Below are 23,721 nucleotides of genomic sequence, written 5' to 3' on the forward strand. Positions count from 1 at the left end.
GGATTTTTTTTTTTTTTGTTATTCCTTAATAGTGCACTGTAGTGCTTTTTCGAGGGCAGAGTTGGTAATGAAAGATGCTGTGTAAAGGGCTTTGTAAAGGTTTGGAAAGTGGAAGCGATGCTTGAATCAGAGCCCATTGTAATCTACTCTCTTGTAACCTGCTGCAAAGGCTTGGTCCCATGGAAAGTATCCCTGCAAGGGCTGAGTCCCTGTTTGAGAGCCCACAAATGGAGCACTTTGAGGGCAAAACCCAAGCAGTGATTTAGAAAGAGAAATCCTCCACTTACTACCTGATGGGTTCTGTGCCTGAGCCCTGGGGAGCGCTGCGGCTTTGGGATAGATTTCCACTGGGGCTTGTTATTAAATGCAGAGAAAAGCACTTTTGCCTCGGCCCGAGCAAAATATAAATAAGCAGTCTGCGGTGAAAAGGAAACAGCCTCTATATAGGCTGAATAGGAGCAAGTTGGTTGTGGTGGAGGGGGGAAGCATTGTCATGGGGAGGCAGGTGGAAGGACCCTTGTCATTTAGATACTACTTAAATGTTGTTTTAAAGGGATGGGGTAAATTGTGTGGAATGTCTCTGTAGCAGTCAGGTGGAAAAAAAAGCAGGCAGTCCCTTCCTTTGGTGTATTCATTTGCCTACAGATTAGTGTTCAGGAAGCTGCATGGTTTGGAAGTCAAAGAGAGAGGACTAATATTTGGTACCAGAGTATGTGAAGGAGTGGAGGCTTCTGTAAATTTCGTGGTCTGGTACTGAAATTAGAATATCACTTGTTGGGAAGGCTGTGGTTGGGTTTTTAATATAGGTGAGTGTACTAAATGTGTCTGATGGAGAGCAGAGATGGCTGCTCTCCCTGATGGCTGGGTCCCTAACACATTTCTTTCTGTCTTCCCAGCAGCTCAGGGCATCACAGAGTGCAAGCCTTCTGGGGAAACTCTGTTTCTTCCACTACACTCAGTCTTGGGTAGATGTTAGCTGAGGCTCAGGGCACCGTGATGATTATGTCCCTTTTGAGGACAGGCTGAGAGAGTTGGGGTTGTTCTGCCTGGAGAAGGCTCAGGGGAGACCTTAGAGCGGCCTCCCAGTACTGAAAGGGGCTACAGGAAAGGGGGGAGGGACTCTTTATCAGGGGGTGTAGGGATAGGATGAGGGGTAACAGTTTTAAACTGACAGAGGGCAGATTTAGATTAGATGTAATGAAGAAATTCTTCCCTGTGAGGGTGGTGAGGCCCTGGCACAGGTTGCCCAGAGCAGCTGTGGCTGCCCCCTCCCTGGAAGGGTTCAAGGCCAGGTTGGACGGGGCTTTGGGCAACCTGGGCTAGTGGAAGGTGTCCCTGCCCACAGCAGGGGGGCTGGAACTAGATGATCTTTAAGGTCCCTTCCAACCCAAACCATTCTCTGATTCTATGATGACCTTAGGATTTCAAGCACCATCATCCACAGTGAAGCAGTGGGAAACCCTGCTCTGTCATGGGGTGGGGGGAGACCTTGATGGAGCAGCCCCAGAAATCATGTCCCTTTTGCAGACTGCCTGTCCCGTAATGCTGCAATAAATGTGCCAAAGTAATTACCTGTAGGCTGAGGGTTCAATGGCTGCCTCTGTGGGTTGCTGCCAGCTCTGCCTCATCTTCCAATAAAAACATGTTCCCCTGCCCTCTGGTATGGAAGAGATGCTTTGTGCCTGACTATGACAAGCGAGGAACATGCTCTGCAGATTAACCCTGCACATGGCAGAGCCTGAAGTTGCTCACGGGGGTGTAGATGGGGGGCTTTATCTTCTGAGGGTGCAGGTCACGGCCAACAAAGTGGTGCTGGAGCAGGTGAAATGCTTCTCTGATCGCCTCTGCCTTCTCCCACATGCAGACCTTCCAACCAACTTTCTTCTCTATCTCTCCAAGCGTTCAAGCCAGTGCCCTGTGCTCTGTACCTGGGATGTTGTAATGGACTTTTATCCCCATTAACTGAGCATCTCCTGTCTTTTTTTAAGGAGCTTTAACTTCACCCTCCCTTATGCTATTATACGGTAATATGGGGGATGATACAGCTGTTAGACTTAATTGCAGGTGATTGTACTTTGTACCTTCCCACCTGCCTTGCAGTTGCTCAGAGTTATGTCCATTTAATAGTCCTCCCCTCCTCTGCTCTGCTCTTGAATAAGATTTATGGTTGTTTGATCATCCCTCTCTGCAGCAATCCAGGCTGAGACACTGAGCCGCTCAGTGGCTGCAAACGGGGCCATGGTGGGAGTTTGCAGAACGTGGAGCAAGTGAAACACACATGCCCAAGAGCATATTTAACACATCTAATTTGATTGACTGGGCATTTAATGCCAGAGTGCGTTTGACTTATGAACGACTTCAGTGATTTGGAAATTCTCATTAAAGAAACAGGGCGACGGTTCCTGTGAGCTGCCAAAGTCTTGCTCTGCCGTGGTGCCTGTTAGAGCTGTTAGGATGCCTGTGCAGCAAAGCTTCATTTGCTGAAAAACTAGAAAGTAGCTTAACACTAGAATATTGCTAATCTCGTCTAAAAAACCAGAAATTCCAAAAATGCCGAAGGAAGCTTTCAACATAGTCCTGAGTAACTAATAGAGTGGCTAAACCAGGTAGTTATTGCCATGGCTCGTCCATTCCTTCTTTTCCTTTCCCAAAGCAGTGGTGAGGCAGAACTGCAGAGTCTGTGTGGAGGTGGAGGGGTGGGTGGGCTACAGCCACGCAGGAACCATGGTGTGTGTACTGAGCATCTCCTGTGCGAGGTGCCAGACCCTGTGTCCTGGGGGGCTGGAGGGGCCAAGTGGTGCATTTGCTGGTGTCAGGTGTGGGCATCACAGCTATGAAAGGAAAGCCCCAAACCTGCCTCACCTCCCTCCCTTCCCCCTGCTCCAGCAGCAGTAAATGGCTGTGATTTGGAAACTTTCCTCAAGAGCGCACAGGCTCCGCTCTTTGTTCAGTCGGCTGCAGGGAAGGGCTGTAGCGTTGCTGTTCCCTCCCTGGTGTTCGGCCAGGTCTCTGGGCTGTGCCGTGGCTCTCGGAGCCAGGACTTGGGGCATCGAGGCTGGCATCTGAACACAGGGATGTCCCCCACGAGGACTGACCCCAAGCTTGGGACAGCCGTGCCACCACCATGGCAGGGTGTGCGGTGTCTGATGCTCTCACTGACAACAGCTTTTGTTTGCAAACATCCTCAGCAGACAGTCCCTCGTTTCCTTGGCATGCTCGTTGGTGTGCGAACTTGTTTTTAGGCTGTGCTGCTTACTGTGTAACAGAGCTTGTGTTTGCATTTCGTAAATAATGCAAATGAAATATATTTTCTGAAAATACTCTCATGAACTAACCCAAACCTCCACCGGAGTGGCTCTGTTGACTTTGACAGCATGGGTGCAGATTTACAGTGACCACCTGAGGCTTTGGCTTGTGGCACTGAAGCAGTTCCAGTTTTTCAGACTGAAACTGAAAATCAGCAGCCGAGACTGTTTTGCCCTTCACTTTTTGCTTAATTCCCCTAGGAAGCTGTTTTACACCAGCCGAGGCTCTGGCAATATATATTGCAGAAGTTTTAATGTGTCTTATCCCCCAGTTTCTTAATCTGAACTAGGCTGCAGAAAACAATTCTGTCACTATAATACAAGTAGTAAAACAGATTAGTGTGCAGTAAAGTGGATAGCCTGGACTTTATGATAGGGTACTTGTAGTTCTTGCCGGTGTTCATGTTCAGCAAGTCCACATTTCCAGTTGTGGAGGGCAAACTGGGAGGTTTGTGAGCGAGTAGCTCAAGGAAACATTGCTTTACTTCGACCTGCAGGGTGAAACCCTATCCATCTGATAAGGAAGGATTTCTGTTTTGCAATGTTTCTACTTTTTTTTTGGTCATAGGCGAAGGGCTCATTCCTTACCCCAAATGAGAAAAGTATTACAGAGCAGAGTCTTTGACAGATGGAAAGAAAAGGAACCAGGATTTGTCCCTAAGGGACCAGGGGAGATGCCATCATCCTTCCCTAAAGGCATTTTCAGCTCCCTTAGCTCCCAGGTGTCAGGCTCGGGGGATGATGAGGACATGCCAACATTGTCAAAATGTGGAACATCGTAGGGCACCTGTTGTGCTGCTGCATGCCCTTGGCAGGGTTTCCTTTTGCAAACTGCCTCCTTGGACTTTGCTATACCAACACAAGACCAAAGTTTCCAAGGTCTTGCCTCATATACAAGGATGAGTTTTGTTCAGGAAGACAATCTTAAATCATATAATTGCAAAACCAAAAGCCTTTGGCCTTCACACCTCCTGACCTGGACTGTGCGCCCATGTTGTGTTCACAATACCAAACTGAGCTGCCCTTCTCCCATTTTTAAGGGTGACACATTTCAAGCTAGCCCACAGATGAGTGCCTGGGCATAACCATTACCCAAGGAAAGCAGGAGGCAGTTGAGCTCCCAAGAAAGAAAAGATAAGTAGTATTAATTTGCTAGTAATTTAGTTGCCTTATTCAGCATCAGGGGAAGCAGCCAAACATTCTAAAAGTAAGAAATATTGATGCCACTAATTTAATAGCAGCAATGTTCCTGTACTTGTTACGGTTTCCTCTAAGGCTATAAGAGATGTAAGGATCATGGAAAGAAGTAATGTCTTTTATTATGGCCAACTGTTAGAGCTTGAACAATGAGTCGCCTTTCTAGTATGTGTGCCAGAATAGAGAGAATAATTTAGTACTTAGGACAGTACCTGCATTTTCAGGTTTGGGGTTTTTTTTAATTTTTTATGGTGACTGTGTGGCCAAAATGCTCCCTTCATCATTGTAATGAAACAACAGAAGTCATCTGAGTGAAATTCAGAGACCAGATCCTGACCCAGAGTCATTTCAGCTGACAGGTTTGAATAGTTGGGGCTAGAGCCGGAGACATCTGACCTTTCTTTTTTCCCTCATTTTGAAGAATCTCACTCTTTTCTTTGCAATGGCTGTGCAGTTAAGCCTTGTGCATGTTTGTATACAGTTTGTAGGTGTAAATATGTGCTGCTTCTGTTGCCCCTTAATACATAAAACACTGAGTTGCATCAGGACCGTACATTGTTTTTATTCAGTATTGTAGTGCAGTGGAGGCTTGGTCTCAGTCTCGCTATAGGCTGCTGTATTATTCCCTCCAAAATCTCCAGGGTGCTGTTCTTACACATCCAAATTTCTGTTAAAATTAGGGAATCACCTTGTGCCTATTTTGTAAAGATAGGAGCAGAGAGCCACCGTTTGCAAACGCAAGAAAAATGAGAGCCTTTCTGAAGTAAAAGCCTTATCTTGAACCAGCCAGTGTTTATTACTCTTGTTATTTATTATTTATTGTTTTGTAATTGGATGAAATGTCTAAAGATTTAATTCTGAAGATGTTCCACAACTGAGTCTTTTCTCCAAAGAAACTTTCTCCCAGAGCTTGTAACTGTTTAATAGAGCATCTGCCAAAGCAGCAAGGAAGAGACTGGGAAGCTGAAAGTCGACCATTGACCTTGAACATTTAATCCAAAATTTTATAGCTGTATTTTATTACACTGCTAGCATGATAAATTGCAGTGACAGGTTTAGAAAGCACCTTACAACATGTGGTGGCGTAAAGCTATATTAATAATGAGTTTGATTCTGCAGTTTTTAACTTAATCAAAACTGCCAATGTTCTCTTCTGGTCTGGTCCAAACTTCATCAAAACCTTCTCTGCCTCCAGAAGACCTCACCCAGGGCTCTCCACCCATCCCAGGTGCTTGCAAATCACAGAATCGCAGAATCATTCAGGTTGGAAAAGACCCTTGGGATCATCAAGTCCAACCCTCAGCCCTACTCCACAAAGTTCTCCCCTACACCACATCCCTCAATATCTCATCCAAATGAACCTTAAACATATCCAGGGATGGTGACTCCACCCCCTCCCTGGGCAGCCTATTCCACTGTCTGACCATTCTTTCTGTGAAAAATTTTTTCCTAATGTCCAGCCTGACCCTTCCCTGTTGGAGGTTAAAGCCATTCCCTCTTGTTCTATCAATAATTCCCTGTGGGAAGAGACCAGCACTAACCTCTCTACAACGTCCTTTCAGAAGTGCCACAGCGCTGAGAAGGGGAACTGAGGATGGGAGATGTGGGTTTTTTTCAAGGTCAAGCAACAAGTGGGTGGCAACATCCAGGCCAGGGCTCAGGAGATGCAAACTCTCTGCGAGCCAGTTCTGGCTCTGACGTTGCCTGAGGGACCACAAGTGCCAGGGCAGGACATGCCCTGACTGGTGGAGGCTTTGCCTGCTAAAAGCTCGGTGACAGGGATGCCTGGCAAAATTATTTGCTGTGCGTTGTCCAGCATTTTGCAGTGGATTTTCTGTGTGCAGAGTCCCAACGGCACGGCATCCCCCTCGCTGCAGGGAACAGAGCTGCTTGCACGAGAGCAGGTTGGCTGTGTGAAGCAGCCTACGGGGCTGTCATCTGGTTTAAGAAATAATCTCTCCAAGGCACGAGTCCTTTTGCAGATACTGTGCTCACATGCTGTTGCTGCTGTTTTCATCCCCTGCTGCTGAGAAATGAGCTGCCACAGCATGTGCTGGGGCTTTTTCTTGTTCTTTAAGAAAACCAGAGCCCCAAGCCTGTGAGCTCCCACACAAGTGGCTTCACTCCTGAAAAGCAAAGGAGTTATCCTTGTGTGTCATGCTTGGATGGTTGCGCTATGGGCTTCCCATCATCTTCTACAACATGGGCCTAGCAGAGGAATAAAAGGGTCAGTACCTGGGCGCAGTTTGCACTGGGAGGTGCCCAGCCTGTACGGCCACAGTGCGGATCTGTGGTGCACACCGGCTGCTCGCTGGTCTTTCCAGGAATCCCAGCACCTCTGTCCTCTGGGTCCTGTGTTGTGTCTGACCACCCCGTGGGATGCCTCAGTTATCCGAGGGTGTGTGAACAACACGCGCACCTCCTTCATCAGCCCTCAGTGCTGAGTGAGGGTTATGGGAGAGGGGAGGGAGAGGAGGGGGGACGGGTGATATTTGTAGTAATGTATCATATGTCAGCTCTCTCTATTTATGTGCTTTACAGCATTGGTTCAACAAAAATTCCCAAGTAGGGCTTTCTCTAGGATTTCCCTAGACATGTGCTTTTCCACCTGCATATTTTGTGTAGACCAAAACAAAAGGAATATCTCTGTTTATCCACAGTGGATATCCAGCATCCTGCCATTGCGGCCCAAACCCAGGCAGGTGCCCCCTGTGTACCCGCAGCTCAGCTGCCTGGTGCTGGACTTCATCCCTTTGCTTATCGTCATCTTGGAGTCCCACCAAGAGTCAATCAGCCTCCCCGTGTCATTGAAACAAGATGTCTTCCCACTCTGGGGCAATCCCTGGGGTAGCAGCACCATTATAATCGTGGATTTTGTTAGGAAAGCCGCATGAGGAATGATTTGATTTCTGTAATGGATGGAGCTTCAGATTCATATACTTCTCATGACTCTCAGAGAGCACTCAAGCCCTGCAAGGTCACCACGTATGTGCTTATATTTTTTATTTTTTTAAATAGCCCTGTTCTACTTAAGAGCGATAATAGCACTATAGGTTCAGGTGAAATATTTCTGTGTTCGTGGACTTGGTCACAAAGCTTTATCATTTTGCCCTTCACTGGAGCTAGCAAGGTCACCAGGCAGCAGTAATAGAGATGTGATAGACTTAATAAAAAACGAGATTAGTAAGAACTAGGAAGAAGAAAGCAGAGACTTTTGGTTGGGGGATTGTTTATGCTTTGCAGGCAGGTGTTAAGCCCAGGTGTAAGTTATAATCCACTCCTGCAAGTGAAGTTCAGACATGTCAAAGCTTCATCCCCTGGTCATTTTGTGTGCTGCTGTAGGAAGGAGTGCGAGAGCGTTGATGCCGGCCTGTCCCACAGCATTGCAGCTTTTCAGCTCATGGATGGCTCAACAGCATAACTGGTCTCTTGGTCAAATTGTGTAGGGTTTCCAGGAGGTGGACAAAGCCCTCTGGGGGGCACGGCCAATTTGCTCATAGAGCAGTGTGTTAAGCCTGGTTAACGAAGGGCTGCTGATCTCAGGGAATAGGTGTTTCAGCTGCGTAGGGAACTCGTGCTCTGCAGCTGGGATTCAAATGACAGAAGGGGTGAAAGTCTGTGGTCCTGCCAAAGCAAAAGGTTAGCTAAAAAAGTCATGGGAAAGAAATTCAAAAACTGTGAAGTTGTGACCTTCTGAAGGTCAGCAGCTGTGATCTGCTGTGTGGGTGAGATCCAAACAAGCAGCCCAGGGAAACCACTGAGCGCAGTCAGCTGCACGCTCGGCACCTGTGATGCTGTCCCTTTGCAGGAGTGGTTATTTAATGGCCTAAATACGAAGTGACACGAAGGACCTTGGCTCCAGCCCCAATTTTGGAGCTGTTGGCCTGTAGCTCCTCCATGCGCCGCAGGAGCAGCACGTGTCAGCTGTGTAATCTGGAAATTGAAATGCTGAAGCGCCGATCAGATAAGATTGCTGGATAATGAAGAGAACGCTTTGTCTTTCTGAAGCTTGGGCCTTGTCTGCTTTGCTTCTCTGCTTTTTTTTTCACATCAGGATGCTGCTGTTGCAAGTGCGTGTATTTCTGATGGGAGGTCAGGGTCCCTGGCTTCCCAAGGACATGCCTGGTGGGTGCAGGGGAGGGAGAGCTGCTGCAGCTTGTTTTCTGTAGATCATTACACCCGCTCCCTTCTCAGCTGGATATGTTACCAATCGTGCCTGGGAGACCCAGCACCACAGAGCCTGGATTGACCAGTTTGATGACCCGGTAACGCATGTCCAGGCAGTCTCTCCCATGCTTGGCTTATTCATCTCACAGGGGTTGTGCTGAAACTGCAGCCCTTGGCCCCTTTAACATAAGAGACCATTTTCCTCACCTACGAGGAAGAAAGAGAGGCAGCTTCTGGTGACTGGTCAGCTGTTGGAGCTGCTATGGAGTATGCTGGACTTCAGCCTCCTTATTTAAAAATTATTATTGGCGGTGCAAACAGAAGGCATTAGGGTGGTTAGGGGTGGAAAGGTCTTTGGAACTGCCCCTTGGGCTCTAGAAGAGGGGTATTTGACACCATGGCTGTCACCTGGGGTGTTTTCTCACTGCTGCTCGTCCTCCAGCCCGGTGTGCATGGCCATCCTGTCTCCAGCAGCACTGCCCGGGGAATTGCCATTTGTCTGTGGCATCCTCAGCCATTGCGAGTGCAAAACAAACCATCTGAACCAAGCAGCTGAGACTAATAATACACTGTATTATTACCAGGTACCACCATTTCCTCTCTAGTGATCTGGAGCAGACATGTGCAGGGCTCAGTTACTGTGGGTCAGCTGGTGAGCAGCCATTCGCCAAGCCCTGGTGACACTTCAGAGCATGAGCCACCCAGGTCCTGGACCTTGGACTTTAAGCAAAGCAAAAAACCGAAAGGCTGCAGGTTTTAAAACACACACACACACACCCATCCCTTTCCCCCTGCCTTTGTGACTGTGCCCCGTGTTTTCTCAGGCCACCTCCCTTTTGGGGCATCCATCATGATGGGGTGCTGATTGCTGGCGCTGATCCCCTCTGCCTCGGGAGGTTGGTGGATTCTGGCACCATGCTAATAACGTGGGGCACTCGCTTTCATTTGCAGGGTAATGAGGAGGTTGCTCTGTTACAATGGGCTGGTACCCTGGTGGATAAATTATGAGGCCAAAGGCAGTGTTGTTATTCCACCGAGGGAATGAGATTATTACTGAGGAAATTGCAGGCCTGCTCCTGTCGTTGTTTTACTACTAGTGTAATAATAGACTTTGTTTTATTAGTATAAATGATTTCCCCTCCTTTCTTCCCAGCTGAGTATGCTCTGCTCATACTTATATCCCCAGTGACTCCACATAGTCAACGCCAGTCATGTGCCGAGTTCCTTAGTATTATCTGTGTTTTCACAGTACTTTGGAAAATATTAACTATCTATCTGGGCAGTTCTTTTGATGCTGACCAATGTCCCTGTACAGTAACTCTTTAGAGCCACTTGTCACTGCAGAAAGGTGGGAAGAGCTAAGCCCCAGCGATGGGGGCTCTGGTGATCCCCAAACTGCCAGCACTGGGGTCCATGCAGTGGAATATTTTAAAGTGTTGCTATTTTATCATCTGCATGGCCATCAAATGATTTTACCAGCAGACATATGATGTTTGCAGTGGCTTTGTGCCACTTTACACTGTCAGAAGGTCAGTCTTGTGAAACCTGGAAAAAAACTCACGTTGCATTGGAGGCCTCTGGGTTACAGGGTCAGTCTCTCAGAGTCTCTGCTCTTAGCTCTCTGAGAGCCCTGCACAGAAATATTTCAGCAGAAATTCATCCAAGACAGGTTCCACAGAAAAGGGGAAAAACTGTTTCTCTTAGTATTAGATTAAATTTAAAAAAAAGACAAACCAAACTTTACAAACAAGGGATATATGTATGGTCAGAGGTATGGGAGAGAAGAACGGTTTAGTCCTTGTTAAAAATACATCGGTGTTTTGCACCAACACTGGAAGTTTTGCAGCTCATAAAAAATTCATAAGGCTTATTGAGGAAAACAGAAAGGCAATTCTCTATTTTTTGAGTACTGTCATACTTGCAAGAGTTTAAGCCAGTCTGGATTGATATTTCTTGTTAAATGCCAACTCTGTGTTATGATCCTCTCTGGATCATAGTTCAGCAGCTCAAAAAGAATAAATGACAAGATGGCTTGGCTTTGTGGAGGAGAGGAGAGAAGAGTCCAGGGTATTTTGCATTTTCTTTACGGTTTTACAATCTCTTCTTCAGGGTCCTTTTCACTTCTGCAAACATAGAACTCAAGGTGAAAAGTAATTGGACAAGCTAACAAATGAGTTAGGGTTTGCTGTATTTCCCACTGGTGAGTTCCTGTGTTTTGCTTGCCACCAAGATCAGCTTCTTTGACATGGCCTTTCATGTACCAGCTAACAACAAATGGAAATCCGCCACAGGTATGAGAAAAGAGAGGCTTTATACAGGACAGACACTAAACCGGCATGATTTATATAGGCTGAGGATGGTGCTTTACATTACATCAGTCTTCCAGGAGTGCCATGATCCCAGCAGCATCTTTTGGGGATATTTGGTGCAAACTTGCTTTCCAGACTGCAGGGTTTTATTGCAGACAGAACCTCCTCCGTGTGCACTGCACTCTGCAATGGCTTTGGGTGTGAAGCGAGGCGTTCCTGAGCAGGCTTTCCTGGCTCTTACCCAGGGGTGATGGTAGCCCCACTGGCCACTGTGTCCCCCAGCAGTGCCCTGTGAGCCGGGGAGGTGCAGAACCACACGCACGGCTCTGAGCGAAGCCACCAGCAGGATGAAGCTCCGTATCCCCTGTCTCATCCTCCACTGCCTCATGTCATCCCCTGGTGATGGATGATAAATGACAGCCATGGCTGGATGTCTGTTGGGACAGAGGAAGCCACTTGCTGGGCTGTGGAAGGGACCTGCCTTCTTTCCTAAGGCTGGGTGAGTGGAAGCATCATCCTCTCCCACAAAGCACCTGCTGCTACCACCCCTGTGTCGGCAGCCTTGTCCTTGTAATGCATTGGGGTGAAAGGGGACGATTAAATTTTACTTGTAATTTCCCCACCAGAAGTGGCAGTACTGCCATGATGGTGGGGTTGTGGGGACAGTGCTGGCTGGGTGATACTACCCTGACTGCTCCAGTCCCTGAGAAGCCATGCATCAGGGACACCTGAGATGGCTTTTGCTCCTTGCCATGACTTTTCAGTGACTTAGTGTTCACGTGGCTGCTCCTGCAAGGTAAAGCCAGGTAAATGGTGGCTATCTGAGGGCTTTGCCAGCTGTTTCTCTTGCCCTGTCCTCACCTTACTCCGTAAATTAAGAGGCAAAAATCACCCCAACTCCTGCTACCGTCTCCCACTGTTGGCTTGCAGAAAGGAAGGCTGATTTAATTTGGATGCCAGGACAGGCAGCCTGTGGTTCCTGCACATTCGACCAGGCAGGTATTACCACGGAAAGGTGCCTTGGGATCTAAGCTGCACATCTTGTTACCATAAATGGTTTCTGGGCGGTAATATACAGCATCTTTATTCTTTTCATGTCAGCTGAATAACGTAAATGACAGGTCTCACTTTTTAATTCCACCATGTTTCCAGGGGCTGTCACACTTTTAATTTTTGCAATAGCTGCAAGCAAAGCAGTAATTGTGTTTCCTATTTCCCACAACTGTGGTGCTGGCTTTGTTGTTCCCTCTTCTTAATTCCTCTGCCCTGACTTGAGCTATTTGATGTTTTCTGAAGCTCCCCACAGCACTGCTGTTAAAGTTATCTAACATTTGATGGCTAAACAGCCCCCTGCAAGAAATACACTATGGGTGGTGTGTGGCAGAGCAGGGCAGGAGAGGTGCATTTAGATCTGCGGGGTGTGATGCTGATCACTGAAGACATCTGGGCAGGGTGAAGGTGTTGTCTGTGCTTCATGCACCTGTCCAGACTGGCAGGGCTTGCATGCTGAAGTGTGCACAGCTATGTGACACGTTGTGTGTGCTGGTTTCTGCCCAGAGATGGGACAGCTTTTGAAAGGCTGCTCCATTAAAGCCTACGGATGTTTCTGAGGTCCAGAATGACTTAAGTGGAAGTAATTTTGGGAATGTGATTTTGCATTTGCTTCAGTGCATTTGAAAGGTCTACTCAGGACTATGACAAAACCTTCAGCCTATGAACAGCAGCTCAGGGAAGTTTTGTCTCCCAACTGTTTGAGGCCTTAGGTTGGATTCTCTGGTGTGTTGTAAAGCGTAGGTCTAGCTGATACTTTCCCTGCAGGTTGCATGCTCATCATGGCCTTCGTTGTGGATTCTCCAGTGGATGGAAGGGTTTGATTCAGATATGCTACTCCTGTTTTCTCCTCTAACTGGCTGCACTCAGTACCTTAGAGGTCTCTGACCCTCAGTTCTGTGTGTGGGAGCTGGTGATGTAGATCAAATGCTGTCACTCAAGTGTGTGCTGTGATGCTGTACACCGTTCTGCTTTGGCAAAGCAGACTCACAGGGCCTGGGCTTAAGGTTTCAGGCTGCGAAGGAGAAAGACTTATGTTGCCTCTGAAGTTTGTCACAGTTCCCTGTGAGCAAGCCCCAGCCCAGCCAGCTAAGGCCTTTGAGACCACAGCTCTCCCACCTGGACTGACAAACAAGTGTGACTGATTATCCCCCGTAAAACTGATAACACTGCTTGCAGCAGATGAAGGCTGTTTGCTGAAGGTCACTCAGACCTGCTGTAAGGCATTGCTGAGAGACCACACAAGACGAGAACAGGGAGCAATTGCAGTCTCGTGGCTTAATAAGTGACCACTGGGAAGTTGGGATGGGGTTGAGGACGCTGCATGTTCATGGAGGGTGCCCAAGGGGCACAGGAAGGGTGCTCTCGTTTGTAAAGCCAGTGGTTGGGATATGAACTTTTGTTTTCATCTACTTCAGCCTCTACCCCGGGTTGTCCCCATAGCTGGGAAGCAGAGCAGAATGTGTCCCACCCTCAGCCTCTTCCAGTTCATCATCTGCTGTCCAAACCCATCCTTACTGATGGGTGAAGTCAATACAACAGCTCATGGACTGCAGTGAGAGGGACGTGGATCCATATATCCCTTCTCCCAAGGTGGATGCTGCAAGAGTGGGACATATGTGAGCATTTTGTTTTACTTCTCGTATCAGGGGCTTCTCTTCCTGGAAGCTCCTCCAAGTCAGAGCAGGAGAGGGGCGTTGGCAGGAATCTTGTGGGCTTTAAATGCTCTGCTCCATAGTATGACATCCTGTAGTTTTAGGGCTAAAGTGAAAGCCCTCTTCCAGTGGGAGAAGGTAATTGAAACCACATTTTCTTAGCTGAGTAATTAGATTGATTCTGGAAAAACACGGACATGTGGAAAATTGAAAAATGGAAGAGTTGTGTGCCCTTAGGCTGCAGAGGAATGTGTTGATGCCTTTCCGAGGAACACTGGCTCAATCTATTGAATTACAGGACACACTGAGACCAGCTCAAGCACGATTCAAGCCCAAGCCCTGACCAGGGGAAGCTCAGTGAGAGAGGGGTCCCTTTCCTGCTGTGCTGATCTGGCATACGTATCTTTTTCCCCAGAACTTCTCATTGAATTCTGTAGAGCTCAGTGCAGCAAAAGGATGCATGCATGTGAATTCAGTTAAAGGATTAGGAGAAAAAACTCTTCACGTAATTATACACTCACAGAAATTTTAATTGAATGGTACATTCAATGGGACCAACTCACAGATCACACAGTTACAGGGAAGCTGTTAAGACTCTGCCTGCGTGTATTTCATTCGAGTGTTTTGACCTTGGACGTTTAGTGGAAAGTATTTTATATGTTACAGATGTAACAATGGGCTTCATTCCCTAGATTAAACCAGTCATACCTACTGGTTTTTGTTCTTGTACATTATAACATCTGAGAACTTGTTCGGGTGCTGTCAGCCATGCTGAGGAGATATTGGAGTTTTTGGGTCTGGGTCCTGTGCTCAAGTGTGCCATGGTTGGCAGGGTCTGGAAAGAGCTCTGGCACTATTTCTGGCTGAGATTATTTAAGCAAAGGTAAATATCCTACTAAATGGCTCTTTGGTGAGGTAGATCCCACAGTCAATCTCCTCAGAGGTGCCTGTAAGCTTAAAATACCTGTTTCCAGTAATTGGTATGTGGACAGTGTGGGCTGTTCATAACGGTGGGAATGAAGGCAAATAGGCACACTGGGCTCCAAAACACTGCTGGTGTGTGCTGAGCAGGACCAGAAATAGTCAGGTAAGACAAGATATTAAATGCTGCCTGTAGCCCCTTGCCTCATTGCCAGCATCATTTTTGCAGCACTGTGGTTCAGGGTTTTTGAGTAATACGGAATCTTTTTCTTACATCTCATAGCTTGAATTCTGGACCACTCTTTCCTGCTCAGTTTGCTTTTTCCCGTTCTGACTTCTCAGCCTGATCTAACTTGAGGGTTGGCTCTGCTTTGGGCAGAATATTGGTCCTGAGACCTCCAAAGTCCCACTGACATATATTATTTTGTGATTCTGCTTTTTACTGGTCCTCCAACTGGTTAAGACGACTATACACGAGACCACCCTTCTTTCCTCCTCTGCCCAAAGCTGCTGGCATGTTCCACTTCCTCAGATTAAAATGTTTCCTTTCAGTGTGCAGTGTTTGTTAAGCCCTTTCCCTCTTTCCTAATTTTGCACTTTTTTGAACCACCTCTTTACATAAATGCAAGACCAAACTAATTCTTTTGAGCTCTGGCTAATCCATCATTCCGAACTGTTTCTGCATACACAGACTGCTATTAAGATTTAATTAACAACCGTTCTGCTGAAGCTTCAGTCCTGGTCAGCAGTATTGAAACTGCATTAAATAGAAGCATTAAAAATGCAACAGTATTCATGATATCAGCCTTGTAATACGAACCACCGCTTTGTATGTATGGTTTAGCATCATAATAAATCTAGAAGCTCCTATGTTGGGATCATGTGTTCACCTGAGCTGTTATTGCTGTTTGCCTTCTCTGATGACACTTTGAAGTCCTGGGGGTAAGAGCTGTCAACGGCAACACAGCCGCTGTGTGGCATGGGACATGCTGCCATCTCCACACAGTGTGCATCATCCTTCTCTCTTTTTCTGTTTTCTTCCTGGTGTCATCCTAGAGGCTGTCAGCAGCACCTCAGGGGCACTGATATTGCAGAATTTTACCTGCTTTGTGTCAAACATGCCCTTCTGTCAGAAGATACCTACCTCAAGGACTATTTTGCACTTTTTTCCCCAGGCCCCATTAGCAGTATTTTAGTAAACCGCTATGGCAGCCGACCCGTGGTGATATTTGGAGGCCTGCTGTGTGGTATTGGGATGGTCTCAGCCGCCTTCTGCACCAGCATCCTGCAGCTCTACATCTGCGTGGGCTTCATTACAGGTAAGAAGAAAGCATCTCCTTTCCACCCACACTTGAGGATCACTTCTGATGCCTTCGAGCATCCACGCTTGGGCACCTCAGCCAAACGCAATGGGAAGCTGGTGAGATAAAAAGCTGGTAGGACGAGGGCCCTTGCTTATTAACTGCTCCAGATGAACTTTAGCAAAGAGCATATTCCCTGCTAAGAGCTATGTTCCTGGCTGAACATTACATGCGGGATCTTAGCAGGGGATGTGCTCTTTGCAGATGAATGCTCCCAATCCTGAGGATGGCCATCAGTGCCCTCAGCTCCTGCTGAAGTGAACGCAGGTTGACTTTGCTCTGCCCTGGGCAAGGCAAGTCCTTTGAGATACAAAGTGATGCTATGAAGAAAGCACCTGTGTTCTTGTATTACTGTGTGTTATCTTCCCTCTGCAAGATACATGAAATGAGATTTCAGGGGTTTGCTTTAGTTTACTTGCCCTTTGCCTGCTTGTAAGTTTAGGAGGTCCTTTATCTGAAAATAACTGCTGGAGTTGATTGAAAATATGCAATATTCTCCCTGTTGAGAAAAAAAACCAACTATATTTCCTTATTGAAGTTACAATTTGAATTGTCTGTATTAAAATATGAATTCCCATATCGGAAACTCAAACAGAAGGCATAGGCTAAGTCCAGCAACTTTAAAGCCTGCAGTTGCTGGGTTATTGTTTTTAAAGGTAGATGGATTGGAGTTCTCCACCTGTGTGAATAGAGCTGCTTAATTGTAAGCATTTTTGTTCGATTATTTTGTCTAAGGTACAGCCAGTGTTTATTCCAGTGCGGCTAGGACATCTGACACAATGAGTTCAAAATTGGCTTTTGAGGTTGCAAGGTGGTATGTTTTAATGAATGTTCCCTAATTCTCTTCAGCCACATTAAGCGTTGCTGCTTTCTGAACTGAGAAGTGCGAGCTCAACATTTAAAATCATAAAATCACCCACTAGCAAAGTGAATTGGGACAAAAAGTTTGTCACCCTCTTCTCCTACACCAATATTGCTTCATTAAATCTGTACAGTAGTGAATAAATCCCCATGAAGGATTCTCTTTCCCTCTCTTAAACCTTACTCTTTCTAAGGGGAGTCACTGTGGTTAGATGAAACTGTGTTATTACTGAATGAATAAATTTTGCAGATTCCTTGAAAGACATTCCAGAAAGAAAGCAATGAGAAATGAAAGTAACCAATCTCTCCCATGGATAAATTCAATATTTATCAATGCATGAGCTTGCATCATTCCCTGCTAAACAAATGTCCTCTAGCAAGTTGATTAACACTGGATTAGCACATGGAAACTGTAAATCCTTTGCTAAAAATATGTGCATTTTGGTGAGCAGAAGGGCTCAGGCAAGGAAGGAACAGTGCTGTAGGAAGGCACCAACTCCTATTTTCAGAGGTACTTTTCTAAAAACACTGACAGGGAATTATGTGCCTAACCCCAGTGGGCCTAGGATTATGAAGACCCTGCTCTGGATTATGAAGACCCTGCTCTTTTTTACTCCCTAATCTTTGCAAATCTGGTCCATTGCCCACCCCAGAGAGCTGATAGTATGAGCTGTGCTGAAGGCACACACGTAACCCTCATCCCAGCAACAGGGTACAGGAGCAAACTGCCTCCATATCTCATCTTTAATGCTGTGATGTTTCCTCAGAGCAAAGCACATTTTTTTTTGTTGTGTACATCTTTTCCTCCTGCTTGCTGAATGAGGGCAGCTGTATGGATGAGGTCTTAGCTAATAACCCATCATTTCCAGGCATGGTGTGTGTGCTGGGGAAGGAATATTAATTTGACAGAGAAGGGAAGATGCTTATAATGCTGCTAACATGCTTGATGCCTCTAATTATGCTTGAAGTGCTTTCACTGGTCAGGCCTAACATGGAAGCATTCAAGGGCAATTATGAAGCTGCCTGCTCATCATGTGGCTGAGACAGCATTACTGTACGAGGAGAGAGACTTTTGCAAAGGCGATTTGCAATGACTGTAAAGCAACCTGTAAACATCACACTCTTTCTTAGCCCCCTTCCTACCAGCCCGAAAAGGAAACAGACTGATGTAAAAGACCGTGTTCATGTAGTTTTCAGGGATGCAGATAAAAACAAGATAGTTGGTACTAGGAGGTCTCTGCTACAGTCCTGTGCCTTTGGCATATTAATAGAAATTTCTTCAGAGGAGGAGAGCAGGAAGTATCTGTTTACAGTGGAGGGATTAGACACGGCAATCTCAATTGCTTTCTTGATTATGTCTTTTCCATTTGCATGCAGAGCAGGGACCGGGCTCCACTGTCAGAGATAGCTCTGTCCTTGATGGCACCGAGCTGTGGGCTGCACGAGGCACTTTGTGTACGCTGTAAAACCCATGTTCTCTTCCTCACTTGTTTCCCTATAGCGCTTAGAAAAAGAAATGGGGTTTGCAAGCTGTCGATCTGGATAGATGCCAGCTTGGATGCATTAAATAGGTGTTTAGGCATGCAACCTCTTCTTCAATTCGAGGTAGAAGCAGCAAATTTCAAAGCTAAATACAAGGCAATAACCACTGGTCAGAGTTTAGTCCAATCTGTACCAATTAGACCGCTATGAACTAAATTGGAATCTAGGGTGAAGCGTGTTGACTAATAAGACTAGAATTTTTGCCTCAGCTGTAAATATTGAGCATTGAAACACCTGGTGGGATCTTCACTTGCTAATAAAGTAAGAACAAGATCAGTAACTACACAGTTCACTCCTGTAGCACCACTTACTTCCTTTGAGGGAGATGTATTTAATCTAGGGAAGGGTACTCGTTCTGGCACAGGCTTCCTTCTGTTCATGCAACACCACCGATAGGCCTCTCTGTCATATCCCTGGGGGGAAAATGTGGTTATTTAAGTAACAATTTCAACCATGGAAAAGCTGTTGTAGTTTCTGAAAACTGGAATAAAATGGATATAAATATTTCCAACTAAAGTCAGCCAAAAGCTTAAAGTAAATTGAAATTCCAGTCAGTCAATTTGAAACTCTCCAGATTTAATTAATGGGAAGAGCATGAGGTAATATTAAATTAGATTTGTCTGACTGGCAAATTAATGTTCCCATAATAAAAAATTTGAGTTGATTATTGTTTAAGTGGGTAGCTGGCATACAGTCTGATTTTCCTTCTCTGCACAGCGTGTGGTAGGTCCCTAACAAAAATGATTCTGTGGAAACAATGGACCAATTTCTGCCCTTGCCTACCAGCCTGGGAAATACGGAGTTAAAGTCTAATCCACTGTGTTACAGCTTCTCGGGTGAAAGAAGACGCATTCCTATATTTGAGTGCTGTCAAGATTGTTCTCTAACCAAGGCTGAGTTTTGCCTCCATAGTTCTCAGGTCAGCCCTCTCATGGGGATGAATTTGGCCCCTTATGCATTATGAGCAGGTTGTACTTCCCAAAGACATGCCCGACCAAATATACAAAATATCTAGAAAACTTCATGCTGAGAATGTGTTTCATATTAGGCTAATTTTAATGTGTTGCCATTGCAATTTATTTTTAATGTTGTAAACTTCCAAGAAATTAAAAAAAAAAAAAAAGAATCTTAGACTTGGCAAAAATCACAATTTTGTTCAACATCAGTTGAATTCTGCTGCATCAGTTGGATTCTAATCAGCGACTAATGATAGTGTTCCTTAATTAATTTTGAGGACCTTGACCTTTCTAAATTCTCTTCTGTAAAGCAATATGCCTAATTATGTACTGCACAGTTAAACAAACTAATTATATAGACTAATGAACAAGAAAAAATCTGCATGACCCTATTTTCAGGATTCATGTTCTCTGATATAATCACTTCAAGGATTACATTTCTGCTTTGTTCTAATGTGGCTCATTCTTTCCTGGATGATAGGGTGGAAAGTATGTGGCATGATTTTTAAATGTCATTTTGATGGAGTTCTGAAAATTTAACTTTTTAAGGAAATACTGTGCATCATAGAAATGTTATTAATATATGCTAGTGCTCTCAGAACCACAGACAGCTGAGACCATCACAGCATTCGGTATGTCTGCCTTCAGCTTTCACCTGCGCAAGAGAAGCTGGCTAACTGAATTAGCAATGCAGATTTATAATACCATTTATATATCTAAAAGCAATAAAAATAAATTTTAATTAAAAGAAACACTCTAGGGTCCTGTTTAATTAGCATCCTCAGTAGCTGTTTTGCTGTGTACTTGCAGACCTCCTAATCTTTTGCATCAGACCTGAATTGCTCACAGCACCAAATTAGTAGCGGTTGAGAAGGGTGATGTTATTTTCTATGCAGGTCTGTCTGCCCGGCAGCAGTGTTGGGTGCTCACCACCCGTGGAAGGGGGAGCTAGCCCCCACTGCATGTGAGAAGGATGTGCTTTGGTGGTTAGCCCTGTCTAAGCCAGAACAACCTTCCTCAGACTGGGAGTTGTCATTTTTTTAAAATAGATTCATCCTCTCCTCCAACAAAGCTGCTGTGTCTGGACAAGACCAGCCAGCATTCATCAAGGGTGTAGTTTCAATTTATTCTGCAGCAAACTCTTTGTGCTAGGTTCGCCGCCAAAGAGATTTGCAATGCAAAAGGAAGAGGCGTTCTCTGACTGAAAGTGTCTTTCTGGGGTCTAGTTACTCAAATGTGGCAGCCAGAAGCTCAGGGATATCTTGAGCAAAGTTTGCATACAGACTGTCATATTGAAGACCCACCAGTGGACCAATTGTCCATGAATTTGCCTTAAACAACGAGCTCAGAATAAATGGGTCTCAAATCTTCCTTTGTGTATCACAACTATTTTTCTCTGTTCCAGGATTCGGCCTTGCTCTCAACCTCCAGCCATCAGTGATAATCATAGGGAAATACTTTTTGAAGAGAAGACCCATCGCAAATGGCCTTGCTATGGCAGGGAGCCCTGTGATGCTTTGCACTCTGGCTCCTCTCAACCAGTTCCTTTTTGACAATTTTGGTTGGAGAGGCAGCTTTTTAATTCTTGGGGCAATTTTATTAAACTGCTGTGTGGCAGGAGCACTCTTCAGACCAATCGGGCCAGCCACAGTACCAGTCAAAACCCAGATGACTGAGGAAGGGAAGGGTGCTCTGAAAGAAGAGGTCACTGAAGATGCCATGGAAATGAATAGTCCCACAGATGTCCCCATGGAGAACAAAACAGAAGAGGAAGGAGGAAAGGACTGTTGTGAAAAAATCAACCGGTACCTTGATTTTTCCCTCTTTAAGCACAGAGGATTCTTAATTTACCTAATTGGAAATGTGCTCATGTTCCTGGGTTTTTTTGCCCCTATTGTTTTTCTGGCACCCTACGCAAAGCACATTGGCATTGATGAATATTCAGCTGCTTTCCTCCTTTCAATCCTTGCCATCGTGGACATGATTGCCCGACCTACCACTGGCATCATTGCAAACAGCAAGTGGGTGAGGCCGCGGATTCAATACTTTTTCAGCTTCTCCATTGCTTTCAATGGCACCTGCCACCTTCTGTGCCCGCTGGCTTCTGGCTACACAGGGCTCGTTGTCTACTCCATCTTTTTTGGCTTGGCTTTTGGCATGGTTTGTGCCATGCTCTTTGAAACGCTTATGGACCTCGTGGGAGCTGCCCGCTTTACAAGCGCTGTTGGCCTGGTCACCATTGCAGAGTGCTGTACAATATTGCTGGGACCACCTATTGGAGGTGAGTGTATGTTCTTCCTCTGCTTCCACTGGGTTGTCACTTTTATTTAGACTCTTGCAAGTACAGTTTGTAAGAAGTGGTTCTAAATGTGTTTTCTCTGCTTCCTACCAACCGTTTTCCACCAGTAATTGGACAGGGAAGGCAAGTCCTAGATATCTTCTCCAGCATTTCCTCTTTACTCCTTTCTGTGTAGTCCTCCATTTGATGTCAACAGTTTGGAGAGTGATCTTTTCATCCCTGATCCTGTCAAACACATGAACTGAACTTGAACTTTCTACATCCCTAAGAATCTTGCACTTTAGACAACTCCTGGAGATTCCTCCTGTTGCAGAAGGCTGGAGCCCACCACAATTTAAGCACTGTAAAACACAAGAGTTCTATGAAATCCTCTTGTTGACTCAAACCTAAGCCTTGCTATTTGTCGCTGAGGCTCTGAGTACTTCCACTTGTGGATTTCAATCATCTTACTGCATCTGATAGGTTTAAGGCTGTTCTGAAAATAAAAGGTTTATTTTGGACGGCATAGTTTGAAAGGCAGAGACCCTCAAAGGTCCATGCTGACAATACTGAACATCCGGCAGGGCTTACAGTCATCTGAAGGTAGGCAGGACAGTGATCTCGGAATTTAACAGCCTGCTCTTCTTTGTCTCTATTAGCATGTGCTCACTTCTTTTTCTACAAGGAACACACCATGTCTGAAGACACCATACTTGTATCTGGCATTTGGCTCAAGTGCAGTCCTTATCAAATCTGAGTCGGCTATGAATTAAATGACTTTATAGGTGACATCCTCTCAGCGCACAGATACCATCCTGTCTATGTGCCCTGTCCTGCAATTTGCATTTCACCTATACGCAAGCTTGAATAACTGGTTTGGAAACTGGTCACCTCTAAGTGTGCTAAAATATTTAATTAGGTTGTGTGTGCTGTCTGTGTTTGGATGTATAAACACTAAACTCTGCTAATTTTTTTGATATGACAGTATTGTCATAAATTTAAAGAATGCACAGAAAGAAGGCAGTTTAAACCCATTTTCTGGATTCAAAACTGAGATCTGGCTAATAGTCTGTACGACAAGTATTGCAGAGCCATTTAATTCTTCATATTACCATGTAGCTCATACGGTGTGACAGAAGCAGCTGTATCCTCTTGCTGTCTTAGAGATTCATTATTTAATTAATGACAAACAAAAGAAAATACAATTTTAAAATGACCGTTTTCTGAATTATAAAATTTTCTGTGTGGAAGATTAAGTTAATGACCAGAGACTGCTAATGAGGCTAAACAGTTCTATGTAATAAACAGTAATATTAGTTTTGTAGGGTTTCCCCCACCATTTTAATAAGCAGCAAATTTATTGGTTCTTTGGCATTTTAATAACCTACTGCAGTGTTCTGCTTTAATGAACTAAGTAAATTGTTCCCAGTGTGTTTTATGACTTTATCTTATTCTCAAAGGAAAAGAAGCAAGACTATCCTACTGTTGAATTTTCCAATACTCTACTCATTAAAACTCTCATTGAAACCTATTTAGGAGACCTCTAGGTCATCCTGATTAGCAGAAAAGGAAAATTGTTGCAATTAGCATTTGGTTGATGTCTCACCAGTAACATGAAAAACACAGTGCATTGAAAATGGTGTACCAAGACATCTAGGAATGAATCAGGATGAACCATTAACCAAAACCAGTTAAAAATTAATATTTTTGTGATCAAGAAATCTATTTGGTGAACATAAAATCCCTTGTTAGTGTAATACAGTTGGATAATTAATCATCAGCTTTTCAACATTAGGGGTCAGTCAGGAAGTAATTAAAGTCCCTCTTTCTAAGGAGGAGAACATACTCCAAAAAGTCAGAGAGCTAATGGATGATGGGCCAGTTTCAAGGAGGACTGTCTGTACTGTGAAGGCCAGGTTAGGAGTGGGTGTTACTTTAATTAGGATTTGGGATGTTAAAAATGGGCTGTGTTGCACCAGTAAATGGGAATTAATGCTCAGGATCATAATCCCAATAAGATTTGCATTACATTTTGACATAATGGAGAACACTGACATTTCAATTAAGCCATCTCCCTTCAATTACTCTGTAACTCTGTAGCAGAGGCATTAACCTTTGA

General features: G+C 45.2%; 1 protein-coding gene across 1 annotated transcript in view; it reads left to right on the forward strand.

Moving 5' to 3' along the window:
* LOC141964166 (monocarboxylate transporter 2-like) overlaps positions 1-23,721 on the forward strand; it is a 37,609-nt gene that overhangs the window by 12,887 nt on the left and 1,001 nt on the right. The window contains exons 2-3 of the mRNA XM_074914214.1: positions 15,780-15,923; positions 20,730-21,605. Coding sequence (XP_074770315.1) covers positions 15,780-15,923; positions 20,730-21,605 — 1,020 coding nt within the window. The remainder of the gene's footprint in view (positions 1-15,779; positions 15,924-20,729; positions 21,606-23,721) is intronic.

The sequence above is a fragment of the Athene noctua genome, chromosome 10, assembly GCF_965140245.1.
Source record: "Athene noctua chromosome 10, bAthNoc1.hap1.1, whole genome shotgun sequence".
Taxonomy (NCBI): domain Eukaryota; kingdom Metazoa; phylum Chordata; class Aves; order Strigiformes; family Strigidae; genus Athene; species Athene noctua.